We start from the raw sequence: 14,812 nt of genomic DNA, 5'->3' as shown, positions 1-14,812 counted from the left end.
GGGTGTGTGGGGTGGGGATGGGTGGGAGTGGGGTGAGTGCAGCCTAATAGATGTCCAGATGTGCAGCGCCTAAGACCACGGCGCCACACTGCACAGTGCCTTGACCTTAGGCGCTGCACACCTGGACATGCCAGTCCAGAGAACAACAGAACCGTTCCAATAGCTTTTGCACCCGCAAAATTGCTAAGTCAGCGTGCAGCGCCTAAGGCCAAGGCGCTGCACTGTACTGTGTGCAGCGCCCAAGCGATAGGCGCTGCACTTTACACAGTGGGGCGCCCAAGCTTAGGCGCTGCAGTGCTGTCTGTGGGGCCGCAACTGGACCAGAGATGCCACGCTGGCAGGAGGTGCGACGCCTCAGACCGAGGCGCTGCACAGTAGTGTGCGGCGCCTAACTGTCAGACGCCACACGAAAGGATCATTATTATGAAATTTTTTCGAGAGCAAGTCAGTTTGTGATTTGATTTCGCCCTCGGATCAAATATGTTATTTCTGCCCCGAAATTGTAGCGCTACAGACGATCTGTAGTTCTACTGACAGGCCCCCTCTCTCTCTTCGTCCTCTTTTTCCACGTCATAAAAAGTCTGACTTGGCGGCAGACAGCTAGGTCATTACTGTTGTACATGCCCTAAAGAAATGGACGAGACCGTCGCCCCACTCGCCGTCACGTGATGACCCAATGGCCTTCCCGCCCCCTTGCCCCCCGGGCCCATCCGTCATACCCCACCTGCGCCTCCCATCCTCTCGACCCCACCAGTTCCCCCCTCTCACCCCTAAAAAGAAAACAGTCCCCCGTCTCAAACACCTACCACTGACACCTCTACCCCACATGTCAAACTTCGATTCCCCACCCTCCTCCCCTCGCGTTAAAAGGAAAGAGGAGAGGAGACCAGAACCCCATCGTCTTCCCCAAGCCGGAGAGAGAGCCTCACCCGCACGCCATTCCCCGCCGTTCCAATCCTCCGCGCGATTAAAAATCCAACGAGCCGCAGTATTCTAGTATTCCCCAGCCCGCCCCCTCCGCCCTCACTCCTCCGCGCGCCCTCGCCCTCGCCCCCGCACCAAGGCCGCACTCCAAAGCAACCGCCCGTCGCCATCGCCATCGCCCATCGGCGACCCGCCTTCCCGTGCACGGAACCCTAGCGCGCTATAAGAGCGCCTCCGCACCCATGGCGCCCGCGGCAGCATCCGCATCGGCATCGGCATCGCTCGCCGCCACCGCCACCGCCCCGCACCACGCCCTCGCGCCCCCGCGCGCCTCCGTCTCGGTCGCCGCCGCCGGGAGGAACAGCGGCCTGTCCGTGTCGGTCGGCGTGCGCTCCGTGCCGGGGATTTCTGTGGTTAATTCGCAGCGGAGGAGGATGGTCGCGGCGGCGGCGGCGACCGAGATGGCGCCCGCGGCGAGGGGCGAGGGCGGGGGCAAGCCGTTCGTGGACGAGATGAGGGCCGTCGCCATGCGGCTGCACACCAAGGACCAGGCCAGGGAGGGGGAGAAGGAGCCCCAGGCGCCCCCCGTCGCCAGGTGGGAGCCCACCGTCGAGGGCTACCTGCGCTTCCTCGTCGACAGCAAGCTCGTCTTCCAGACGCTCGAGGACATCGTCGACCGCGCCGCCGTCCCCTGGTGTGAGTGATCGCAAGCCCTCGCTGTTTGTTTGCCTTCCGTGTCTTACTTTTTCACCAGTTAAATTTCTGCGGCCCGTGTGCGACTGCGGTGTGTGGCAGGTGACGATTTCGTGCTACAGTTGATTTGGCCGCAACAGTCTATTCATAGTTATTTTCTTCTAACGCGATAAAATCGAGTGTACAGATAGAGAGCCAGGATTGAGACGGGCAATAGCATTTTTGGCCGGGTTTGTTTTGACTTTTCTGAATCGTTCTGATGCTTGCGAAAGATATGTTGTCCTAATCCTAAATTCCTAATCATGATTTACTAATCCAACCTATGGTATACACAGATTTAAGGGCCGCTGTTATTGCATTTGCTTTCAAGGAAATATATTCTTAATTTATTTAAAACCAGGTATCACACTGAAATTTTTAATAGAACGGTGTTTGTATTTTTGCTATTATAAACTTGTGATGGGATGTGCTTCCAAGACTAGTGGCAGATCGAGAGTTTGCAATGGAGGTTATCTAGTTGAATTCAAGATCCGAGCCACAAAACTGTAATGAAACATAGGTGTTTAGATGTTGCAAAGTGGCATGCTGGATTCTGGCATGAAACTGATGGCAGATCCAATTATATACCTGGGAGGGGATCATGTTTGACCCCTAGGTGTCTAAAATGTCCGTGCATGTTTGACCCCTAGTTTGCATTTACATGTTTGACCACAAGTAAATCGAATTATAAGAGCCTTTTAGCATTTATGTGTCGAAAATGTTCTAGAGGAAACACTTCGCTCTACGCTTCACAGTCTGAAGTATTTTGTCAGTAATTTTCAGCATGGCTAAATACTGCTCATATATCAAGCTATCAACTAAAAAGTATTGGGCATTTCCATTTGCATTTACTTGTGATTTGGTATGCTGTATTTGTTTGCTTAACACATAAGTATATAACCTACTGGGATAGTGGTTTTTGCTCTCTTTGACAAACCTGTTGAAAGCTTCTCTGTGCCATCTTATTCGTGCATGGTGGATTCTTCCCATTTAGAATGATTACCGAAGCCATTTTCTGCTGCTTTCTTTTGATGCTTTTCCCAATACTTCTATCTTCGTAAACCAGCGTTCTAAAAGGCTCTAGGCAGTATGAGCCTATGAGGGCAGGGTGTCGCTTAGTGCTTACCCGGGGTTAGGTGGCTGGCAAGGCAAGACAATTTCTGCAGGAGGTGGTACCTTTCACAACACTGTTTGCAGGGCAACCTTCATCTCCCTGTGTCTGAAGGGCTCTTTCTCTTCTAACATATTTCAGTTTTATGTGCTGTTGTTATAATGTTTCCCCAGCTATTGGTTATGGTTTTGTCTGGCGGCTTGGGTGAATTTGTGTTCACGTCGTTTATTATTATTTTTGCAATAAAAATAGTAGCTTGCTAAAAAATAGCAAATAAATGGTTTAAGATTGATACTAGTACCTATTTCAGTTGTAGTTTTAAAACTAAAATTGGTCATTAAATTTGTGTACTTATTGCAAATAAATGGGTTAAGATTGATTGTCTATCTGTTTTGATGATTTTTTTTGTTTCTTTTTCTATTTGAACTTGTGAAATCCATCTTGTTGACATTGACGACACCTTTAACGGCATAGTTCTATCAAGAGTAACACTGTGGTTACTTGGTTAGAACAGCGAAATTTAGCAAAATCGACGGTACATAGTTTTTTCTGTTTACAACAATAAACATCATAATTACTGAAATCTCATAGTGGTATCGTGGATGGTTATATAACCTGTTTCTGCATTTAATTTCTCTAGGAAGAATCTGGAATGTTTCTTTTATCATTGTTAGATGCTGTGGATTGACAATGTAGTTATTTATGCCTTTCAGATGCGGAGTTTAGGAATACTGGGTTGGAGAGATCCGAGCCACTGAAGAAAGATCTGGAATGGTTCACGGAACAGGGTCACACCATTCCAGAACCAACTGCTGCTGGTACTGCATATGCTTCCTATCTGGAAGAGTTGTCTGAGAAGGATCCCCAAGCATTTATCTGCCACTTCTATAATGTGTACTTTGCTCATACTGCTGGAGGCCGAATGATTGGCAAAAAGGTACGTCTTTGCAGAAATAGTCTTGTACCAGAACGTTCATCTGAGTCAAATAGTGTGTGTTTGAATGGCTCCACATATTGTTGTAAAACATGTGTTTGCTGTTGATGCTGGTTCTTAAATCTCATTCTTCTGGTTGTGCTGATTGAAATTCCAACGTGAGGTACACGTGTGGTATTACTGTGTGTACTTCGTTGATCATATTACATAGTACATACACATCTATTTCTATATCTAGGACTTGTGCTATGTAGATATAACTTTATATTCATTCTATAGCTGTCGATTTCGGTTTGGACCTAGAATCCTGGTTTTTTACTTTTCAAATCATGGCATCGTGCCAGCCTGTAATGTCTGTGTGGTGTGAATGAAAGTTAGTATTTGTTACTCTATGATTTGACATCCTTTAACGGAGTAACCATGCCCTCTCTTCATTTCAGGTTGCCGAGAAGATTCTGGACAAGAAAGAGCTGGAGTTCTACAAGTGGGAAGGTACCCTGTCCCAGCTGCTGCAGAATGTCCGCATCACACTAAACCAAGTTGCTTCTGTAAGTCCAAGAGCTTTGATTTCATGCTCTTATTCTTGTCTGCTCGTTTATCCTCACCGATTGGTCTTAACCTGCTTACATTCATTCACCATCAGAGCTGGTCTCGGGAAGAGAAGGACCACTGCCTGGAGGAGACCGAGAAGTCGTTCGCCTACTCAGGAGATCTCCTACGCCAGATATTCACCTGAGCCAAGAACGATCTCCATTATGTTTTATGATAAACATTGTAAATACTAAGCCATGTCTGTGCACCGGGGAGGAACATGCTCCGTCAGGTCTGAACTGCCTTGAAATCAAATTGTCATATCATATACTAATAATCCTTCCATTGCATCTGCCTGGTCTTTGCCTTTTGCTGATCCACACTTTGGCCGTTTGCTCCATGGGTCTTACGTTTCTCTAAGGATGACCTAGAAGGAATTCTGTCATCCTAGCATTGTAGCGTCACGTCATCCTAGCATCGTAACCCTAGCTGCGTGCTGGACTGCAAGCGGTGTGGAAGGTGTGGTAGCTAGGGTTTGGTATTGCAAATTCCTGTAGTTGTTATATAGTTTGTCCTTGCAATTTCTTTTGTGTAGTGGTGAAATCGGAGCTGTAGTGTTGTGGGGTGACATGGCGGCAACGATGCCCTGATAGCCTGTGAAAGATGTTTGGTGCTCGACAATGGCAACCTTGACGGTGTTCCTCTCCTCGGCGACGTGTGTATGTCTTATTGTCTTCATGGGTAGCGAGTGCCCTGTCTTGTAGACGTGTTGTAACGGTTTTCGTTGTGGATGAGCCGCATGAGTGGCTGAAGCAGTGTTTCAGAGATGGTGAGACATTCGTCATTGGTCCATCTACAACACTGGCATGGACGCTAATGTGTTCTGGCTTCGTAATCGCCTGAACAATGAATGCACATCTAGTAGGAAATTGTTTTTATTGACAACATAAAAGAAGGAACTAGCTGTGGAACTGTGAAGATTCAGTTCAGGGTACTACTCAGAAACTGCATTAAAAACATTAACGTGCGCAGAAGGGGTGACTGCTCGCCTATGCCACGTCGCAATTTACTATCGCTCAATTAACACCTCCCCGGGTAAACTCTCGATGACTTTTTCCTTGCTTCGTCCAGAAGAGAGCCGCAGCCGCCTCGAGCAATGGAGTCTGACTCCTCTTTTTCTCTCTGTACGCAACCTCTCCTTTCCTCTTCTCCTAGGGTTGCGCGGCCGCCGCAGCCCATGCCAGCTACTCCGACGCCATCCACCGGAGAAAGCGTCCTCCCCAGGTCCGCTTCTCCCCCAAACCATCTCATCTTCTTATTCCACCCGGCCGCCATGATTGTTGCAGAGGAGGAGGAAGGGGATGGCAAAATCTCGGGAGAGAAAAAAACCGGCAAGCAAGCGAGAAGGATGTCATGGCAGATGTATGTTGACGAGCCGCTGCTCTGCGACATCGACGGCCAGCGCCTCACCGCCGCCCCATCCTCGGCCACGACGGCACTGCCTGGGCACAGTCCGAGCCCTTCCCCGAGGTCCTCCTTCGTTAAATTATCTAGAGAGGAGTGCATATTACACCCTCAAACTCTAGCCCTAGTCTAATATACACCCCCCAACTCCAATACCATCTAATATACATTCCCCAACTTTCAAAACTGGCCATAATTCAACCATCCCCTCCCTGTTGACCGGTTTTGACCCAGTTTGACCAGTTTTGACTGAGTGAACAGTAAAAATGAAATTTTAAAAACCATAAATACTTTTTTTGGAAAAAATTCAAAAAAGTTCCAAGTTTTTTTCACCGTGTGAACAGTAAATTTAAAAAAAATCACCTTTTCATGCTTCAGCATGTTTGGACACCTGAGTAAATTCGAGATGTCCGTAAATTCGATTTTTTTTTTCAAAATTTCAGCTTGGTGAATAGTAAAATTGATTTTTTTGTAAAAAACCCTTTTTTTTGCATGGGTGATGTTTGAGCGCGTGGTGATTTTTTTTGGATTTTTTCCCGAATTACTGTTCACCATGCTGAAAATTTTGAATTTTTTTCGAATTTACGGACATCTCAAATTTACTCACGTGTCCAAACATGCTGAAAAGGTGATTTTTTTAATTTACTGTTCACACGGTGAAAAAACTTGGAACTTTTTTGAATTTTTTTAAAAAAAGTATTTTTGTTTTTTAAGTTTTTATTTTTTACTGTTCACTCAGTCAAAACCGGTTAAACTGGGTCAAAACCGGTCAACAGGGAGGGGAGGGTTGAATTCTAGCCGGTTTTGAGAGTTGGGGGTGTATTTTAGACGGTATTGGAGTTGAGGGGTGTATATTAGACTAGGGCTAGAGTTGGGGGGTGTAATATGCACTTCTCTCAATTATCTACATCTACTCCTCCCATTGATACTCCTTGTTCTGTTTTACTTAGTTTACCTGGTCAATCTATGTTTGACTTGACTGAAATCTCGCTTCTCCGGGTGGTTGCGAGCCTGATGCGTTGGTGAATTCATTTTTTACTTGCTTGTTGTAATCGTACTCTAGGATGCACAAATTACCCGTGTAGTTGGTTGGTTCTATAGGAACGCTGCTGGTTGGGGGGGGGGCTAGATTTCAAGTACATATGTGGTTACTTGTGTTGAGAATTTTGTTATAAGCATCTGTAACTTACTAATGGAAGCACATTGCAGGGTGATATCTATGTGGCCATACAGATGAAAGTTGATTTTCCAGCTAGCCCAAAAAAAATACAATTACCAAAATTTAGAAGTATTGATCTAATGGTACAAGTAATTCCTATAGAGACATGGCTTGGATCATCAGATTGCAGGGAGCATAAAGTTTGTTTGTGTTGTTACTATTTCAAACTGTATTAAACAGTGGCTACATAATTTTTAGTGAATGAATGGGGAAGGAAGATCCACTGCTCGATACTCCTTTTTGCGACTCCATTATTTTGTATGTTCAGTTGGCAGACTTTTGCTCTTTTATGTTACACATCATTCTTGTTTTTTTTCTTTTCGAAGATTATATTGCATCAGTCTTATGACTTATGATCAGTGTGTTTCTACATTCAACAGGTCAAACCTGAAGAACTTACTGCAGTAATAAATGACTTCGATGAACCACACACTTTGGCACCAACTGGATTATTCCTTGGTGGTACAAAGTCGCCATGAAGGCAGCCAACGCAGGCGACCTCCCTCTCTCTCGCTTCCTCTCCCATGTAACCCGCCACCACTAGCGACATCACGCTCAAGGCCGTCTTCGAGGACATCGGCAAGTTCTACCTCATCATGGAGCTCTGCAACGGCGGCCGCTTGCTGGACGAGATGGCCAGGTATGTTACCTTCTCTGAGTTGCATGCCACATTTGTGATCAAGGATCTCACGTCAGTGGTGAAGTACTGCCACGAAATGGGCGTCATCCACAGGGACAATAAGCCGGAATATATTTTGCTCACCGGAAACAGGGAAGATGAAACTAGCAGATTTTGGATAGGCAGCATGAGTCAATAACGGGATTTTTTTGCTAATATCTTAAGCTTTCTTCACACATCATGTAGAATTTTATATGGAGCCATCTTGGTACAGTTATCTTCTTCGTAATAGTAAAGGCCAAAGACAAATTTCCATGTCTTGGTGCATTTTAATTTCAGGTACCACTACAATGTTGCAAATGATAGATTATATTCTTATAAGCTTATTTTCCTCAAAAGTTTGATCTTTAATAATGGATGCTTCCTTCACTTTGACTTTCAAAGTATAATAAACAAGAACACCAAAAGGCCACGAATGTGTAACGATCTTTGATTGTTCCCGTTTCTCTTGTTGCTTTGCATCCGATTTATTTTTTAGGAGACTAATTCAAACAACCCTTGCCAATGAAGCAGCATGGGCTGGAGAAATAGCGCTAGAACTTCATTAAGTCGAAGTAGGCAGTATCCTTTCTGAATGGCCTTCTTTCTTCCTCATATGTCAACTGCAAACAAACATGCTTCTGCTGATGCTTAGAAGAAGCCAAGGAGTATGTGTCCAGAACCTCTTTTATATTACCAAGCAATACATATTTTCTGAATGCACATGATAGAACTGAAAGGATTTTTGTTATCTTGCATGATGCCCTGTTGGTCTGATACTGAAAAATTCTGATGTATAGGTTTTTCTCAATGACGGTTCTGACTTTGATAATTTATTAGAAGAAAGAGCAGAAAAAATTGGGAGGATGCTGAAATGACTCAAATAGAACTACTAGATCTCCATGCTAGCAAGCTAAGTATGTTCGAGGAAATAATACGATGCAGTAAATTTTCTTGTGATCGTGGGGATTGTTTACAGAATTAGCAATTTTGATTCGCTTCATTGCAAAAATGATACCATTTAGATTTTAGAAGTAGAAATAAATCGACTGTAAGTCCAACATTTGACCATAGAAGGTTTCATAATCTTCAGTAATTAGTATGGTATTATAACATCTAGAATTGATGGTTCTACATAGTTGGTCGGGATTACTGTTGCTACGGGTCTCATGTTTCAATCAGAATACACTTCATTTAGCAAGCACAAAGCGGCTGTGAGCACGCCACCGGTGTTGGGTCGATGGTGTCATGCAGCGAGGTAAGCAACGACACCTCCTCTTCCATCATTTTTTTCACCATCTCCAATTGAGGAGCTTTATTAGATTTGCTTGGGTTTGTATGAAAGGTTGACTAAAATTTTGAAGGACGTCCCATATACTATAGTGCTTATATGTTTGTCTTAAATTCTTATGGCTTGATCTCTGCCCATAGGAATTTGACTACTTGCTTTGTTGTCTCTTAAAATGGATAATGGATAATACAAATTTGGTGACTAAGCTTGGCGACTAAACTTGGCAACAAGCTCCCCGTCTATATTCTCGTGCACTTCTTGCTGCATGTATCCCCCGTCTCTATTCTTAGGAGACATGCTGAAGAGTATCTTCCTCTCGTTGCTTCGCAGGGCATGTCAAGAACTGGCAGCCAAGGATCTCCATGGAACTGAGTGGCATTTCTTGGTGATATTACAATTTGAGCATTCGGTTTGAAGCCCCTTTAAATTTTTAGTCGTTGTGTTCTTATTGTTTTGGTGTAGCACTTCATGTCACAGTTGAATGATGAATTCATTACTTCATGAGTATGTGTGGCCTCTCTCCCTCTGTCTGATTCTATATCATGCCTTCCAATGTTTTGTGTTTCAGATGCCCTAATCTCCTTGTATTTGAATGTCATTTATTAGCTCTTTTGAAATTTATAGTGCAACTTCTTACTTAAATGCCATGTCCATGTGTTACCAAAGATAGAAAGAAGAAATTGGAATGGGCGACTGCCAACCTGGCACCGCCTAGCTTCCTCTCAGGAGGCGCCACAAGGTGGCGCCCCAACCCCTAGTATACTGAAAAGTGGCCGAACTTGTGGAAGGGAGACGCAGGCCTGGAAGCGTTGGCATCTCGAACTAAAACGCATACAACCAACCTATTATGTTTTCGGAAAAGGATGAATAGATGACTAATCAGCAGCCTTTAGCTTCCTAGGCTAAATGGCTACTCTAAGTTTGCAATATCATTAGCTCCTTTGCTGATTATACTCCGAACCTGGAATGGTGCAATTTAAAGTATGTTAGTAGCCCCAATTTATAAGCAGGCCTACTCAACTGCACATGAGACTAAAAAGTATGAGTAATAGTCTACTATTAGGTTTAGTCTTCGCTGATCAAGGGCGACTCAAGTGTTTCTTTTATCCTTTTTGCTTGCAGAGAAAGGCGCCAACAAAAGTGTGGATTTGAAACCCTGTTTTCAAGTTTGAAATTTCTGAACCGTACCGACTATAAACTAGAATTTGCAGGGGGCAAATGTAGAAATGATGTAACTAGCATCACAGGAACCAGAAAAACACCCCAGAGAGCTCCCTGCAGGGAAAAGAGATGATGGGAATTAGAAACACAATGATCATCATCACAGGGAGCTCTGATCTCGTTTTCTGGACCTGAACCCTGCAGGATAGCTTGGCACTGATCTCGTTTCTTCCTTAAGTTGCAAAACTAGTTAAACGCTTGTTTCAGCGATGGCCTGTAATAAGTTTCTGTCCGCTACTTTGCCTGCTTTTTTTACAAAAAAGTTGGGGCTGGGGAACCCCTTTGATTCAAGAAAAAGAAAACACAATGACCAGTTAGAAAAAAAAGGGCAATCTTGTCTGCCACCCCACATCTGTAAAACACAATGACTGTCTATTTTACATACGGATGAAAACGAATTCGCTTTCAGTCAGATTTTTTCACAAATTACAGGATACAAGTGTCCCCTGTCCTCTGTTAGTTTCTACTTGTCCCTGCTTTTAAACACACCAGCATCACGAGCTTAAACAGGCCCACACACCAACTCTTAAATACACCAACATCATGATCTTAACGGTCCACGCACCAACTTTTCCAGCCCGGACAGAAAATCAACAAAAACGAGCACAAAAAACCCAAAATTACAGCCAAACTTTGCCATGTACATGTGCACTAGGCTAGAGCAAACGAAAAGAAAAGGAAAGGACCAGGATGATGTCACCTAATCATACACACCTAAAATGACATGGCAAAATACACTCTGGAGCACTAAAAATTACATTGAAAAGCTATAAAGTTACACTAATAACTCCACTATTATTTTCACTGTGATATCCACTACAAAAATGCACTGCAGAGGAAACGGGAATAAGCACCAACCAAGAGGGTGATTCCTCCATGATCTAGGACAGAAACCTGAAGATGATCCACACTGCAGAAGATGAGGAAACACAGGTAAACATCCCCAACTTTGCAATCACCACATACTGAGCATGATTTAGACAGATCTCTCTCCCCTGTCTCTCTACATCAGAAATCAAAAGGGCGTCTGTGAACCATTATATATACATGCTGCAGAGACAAATAAACCCACTAACATACTGCAGGGACAAAAAATATGAACTCTGGAACTTTAAACTAGAACCAGGAAATTAAAACTAGATCCAGGAAGAACACTAGGATCCTATGAGTCTAGGGTGCAGGCACAGAAAGGTTAGGAAACAAAAATCCATGTTAGATTCATGAATTTGAGAACTAGTAGGAAGTTTCTGAATTGAAAACAACAGTTACAGCACATGGAAATGAGTATAAAAAAAGATAGGGGATCACATTTTCAGGGGGATAAAATACAAAAAGTTAGGAAAATCCTTGAACAAATAGGTTAGAAATGCTATATTTTCATAAAGCTAGGACTGTAATTCAGAAACTTTGGCACACACAAACTATACTCTAATCAGAAACTTAGATCATGATTACAAAATTACTCATTTACAAGAAAGTAAACAAACTAGGACTAAATTTATAAACTTTGGAACTACATAGAAAGATCTTTCTTTCCTACTTGAAGTTTAAATTGCTACGAACTACTGTTTGTAAATACAAATCAGTACACAGATGAAGTTATAAAATGATCAGTTCATATCAATTAAGCCTATGAACTGACAAAAAGGGGCAAACACATGTACAAGCAGACAGTACATGTTTCAAGATTAACAGAACTATGCTTATATACATGTTTACATGTACAGGTGCCTGCAATGGAATCAAATGGGACAGAAACAAGCATGAAGGGTCAGGACCTGTATCTCGAACATGATGAAGCTAAGTTCCTTAATGTATGTCTCTTATAGAATTAACAAATCCTGTGAAAAGAAAACAGATTCAATCATGCTTTTCTAAATTGGTTCTTGACAACAAAACAGAGCGGAGCATACTTGTTTACTCAACAAAACAGTTCAAGTCCACTGAGAGTTACAGTGTAAATCCATAAGAATTACACTGTAAAATCCTCAAAGGATTACAGTGTAAATCCACTGAGAATTACACTGTAAAACCCACTAAAAATTATGGTGTAAGTCCACTGAGAGATACAGTGTAAATCCAATAAGAATTATACTAAAAAATCCACTAAATGTAATACAAAAATAATCCAGCCCTACTCAAATTCAGATTACAAAAGGGTAAAAAACTGTCCCTACTCAAAAGCACTAAGGATTACAGTGTAAATCCAATGAAATTACACTGAAAAATATCAAGAGTTACAGTGCAAAAAACACTGAAAATCACAGTGTAAATCCACTAAAAATTACACTGAAATAATCAAGAGTTACAGTGCAAATTCCACTGAAAAATTACAGTCTAAATCCACTAAAAACTACATTGTAAATCCATTGAAAATTACACTGTAAAAATTAAGAGTTACAATGCAAGTCCGCTCGAAATTACAGTGCAAATCCACTAAAAACTACAGTGTAAATCCACTTAAGCTTACATTGTAAATCCACTAAGATTCCTCTGAACCCATAAAGAATTACATCACAAAATGCACTAAGGATACATCGAAAAATGCACTGAGAATTACACTGCCAAAAATCACCTAAATTGCTAAAGAAATTATACTATAAATCCACTGAGAATTACAGTGTAAAACCACTAAGAATGCACACTAAAATCCTCACTGTAATTACACTGAAATTAACACTGTAATTACAATTCAAAAGCAGTGTAATTCCACTGAAAATGCCCATAATAACTACACTGAAAATTCACTGAAACATACATTGTACTTACAATACAAATTTTAGTGAAATTACACTGGATTTCTAATAAAAAAACATGAGTTTCAGAGACTGGAACAAAGTTTAATCACATTAAATTAGCTGTGATTACACTGATTTTTATAGAGTCACACAAACAATGAGCTAGATTCAGCATCTACATCCAAACAGGATGGATCCGTAGCGACAACTAAAGGAGGGATTGTACACACCTAGGAGCATCTACAACCAACCAGGAGGGATCCAGCAACAACTACAAGAGGGATCCACTAAAGAAATTGAACACAACTAGGAGCTACTCGTCACAGTGACAACTGGAGTGCAAATCGGGAGCACAAAAAATCAACAATATACAGGAAGGATCCACCACTACATATACATCAAACCACACACCTGCAACATCCAAAACATCTAGGAACCACAGCTACACAGGGGAAGGATTAACGGGTCTCCAGGAGAAGGTTCCGCAACATCCAAAACAAGCTACCCGTCAGGATTAACGGGTCTCCAGGAGAAGGTTGCGGGCCCGATAACGAACAAAGCAGCCCGAGGTGGGAAAAAAGGGAAAGCACGAATCTTGACAGAAGGATCGAACGGGCAGAAAAACGGATGAAAGCAAAAAGATTTCAGCCGGATGAAAATTAGCATTCCCGTTGCAAAAAAACTGTCAAGAACACGCCAATTGCATTTGGTCTCAAGGGGTGTGTTTGGTTGCCTAGAGTGAATAGTGCCTGCATTTCAGCCACATCTCACCAGAGTCTGCTTCAGCAAAAACAGGCAAGAAACCAACATCTACATGTTGTTTGGTTGCCTGCATTGCATCAATGGCCACTCTAGGGCATGTTGTTTGTTTGCCCGCATTTGTGCTTAAGGGGTGAGTAGATGCAAACCACAGCTGTTTGGCTGCATACATGTTTGTGTTATGCTCACCCCATTCAAATGCGGTGGCCTTACCACCACATTAGGCATAACAACAGGCAGAGCACTAACAACACATAAACTAGCAGGTAAACAACAACTAACAGCAGATAAACAAACAACTAAACAGATATACTGCTAACAGGCACAGGTTTAAAGACAGCAGGGGCATTTCATGCCCCCTGCTTCACCACAGGGTGCCGAACCCTGGACAAAATATTAGCAAGTTCACAACAAGTTCTCCCATCACCGCAGCAAACTAACTACAAGTTCATACTAGCGAGTTCAAAGGGCAAAAGCAAGGTCACCGATGCAGTTGTGCCTGCTGCAGCGCACCCTACACCCGATGGAGCTGTCGCGGTTGTAGATTTGGACCTTGAGGCCTAGGCCGGAGATGCGCAGCACGACGAGGTTGCCGGGGACGATCCTGTGGGCGGCAGAAGTAATGCCAGCCCCGGCCAAGCACCATCTGCCCCCTCCCCCGCAGTTCTGGACCTCAACCGATAACTTGCACCACTTGTTCGCCGAGATCTCGATGACGTGCGAGAGCCTGACCGGCAACCACTCCTTCATCACCTCCATGAACTTGGGAGGGATGACAAGCATGGCGAGATCCTCCTCGTCCTTGATTTGCACGTAAAAGCGAAGCGGCTCTTGGGACCTCTCCTCGTGGCCGGTCCTAGGAGCTCGTCCCCTTGAACATGGGAGGCTCATGAAGGCGGCCCTGCCAGGCAGGTTCACCCTCTTGAGCCAGCGGTTCGTGGGGATGAAGTCCACGACGGCCTCGACGCCTTTGACGACATGGGCTCCTCCTCCAGTGATGTCCCACTCCGTCTTCATCACCTTGTCAGTCAAGATGACATGGATTAGTAACAGGGCATTGGCAGCATGCTACATTTGTACTAGTACATAAAGTAGCAAACACATTGGTCCTAACTACCATGAAAACCATGCACGTAACGAAATCATGCAACATAGCATGCCATTTCCAGCACTAATCTAGCTAGCATGACCATGAACCCTAAGCATGAACATCAAACACAGAACAAGCAT

General features: G+C 43.5%; 1 protein-coding gene and 1 pseudogene across 1 annotated transcript; both read left to right on the top strand.

Annotated features, from left to right (window-relative positions):
• The first annotated feature begins 919 nt into the window (after positions 1 to 919).
• LOC125525216 (heme oxygenase 1, chloroplastic-like) lies at positions 920 to 4,582 on the top strand. Its single transcript, XM_048690227.1, has 4 exons — positions 920 to 1,620; positions 3,481 to 3,704; positions 4,142 to 4,249; positions 4,345 to 4,582. The coding sequence occupies exons 1-4, from the start codon at positions 1,167 to 1,169 to the stop codon at positions 4,435 to 4,437; spliced, it is 879 nt and encodes a 292-aa protein (XP_048546184.1). The 5' UTR covers positions 920 to 1,166; the 3' UTR covers positions 4,438 to 4,582.
• Positions 4,583 to 4,780: 198 nt separating this feature from the next.
• LOC125525217 lies at positions 4,781 to 9,369 on the top strand (annotated as a pseudogene).
• The last annotated feature ends 5,443 nt before the right edge of the window (positions 9,370 to 14,812 follow it).

Source organism: Triticum urartu, chromosome 7 (genome assembly GCF_003073215.2).
Source record: "Triticum urartu cultivar G1812 chromosome 7, Tu2.1, whole genome shotgun sequence".
NCBI classification, from domain to species: domain Eukaryota; kingdom Viridiplantae; phylum Streptophyta; class Magnoliopsida; order Poales; family Poaceae; genus Triticum; species Triticum urartu.
This window is presented reverse-complemented; position numbering and strand designations above follow the sequence as displayed.

Excerpts from the sequence above, each read along its gene's own strand:
- LOC125525216 (XM_048690227.1), top strand. The coding sequence starts at position 1,167 with ATGGCGCCCGCGGCAGCATCCGCATCGGCATCGGCATCGCTCGCCGCC. Across the intron at positions 3,705-4,141 it reads GCCGAATGATTGGCAAAAAG|GTTGCCGAGAAGATTCTGGA; the intron begins GTACGTCTTTGC and ends TCTTCATTTCAG. Across the intron at positions 4,250-4,344 it reads CACTAAACCAAGTTGCTTCT|AGCTGGTCTCGGGAAGAGAA; the intron begins GTAAGTCCAAGA and ends ATTCACCATCAG.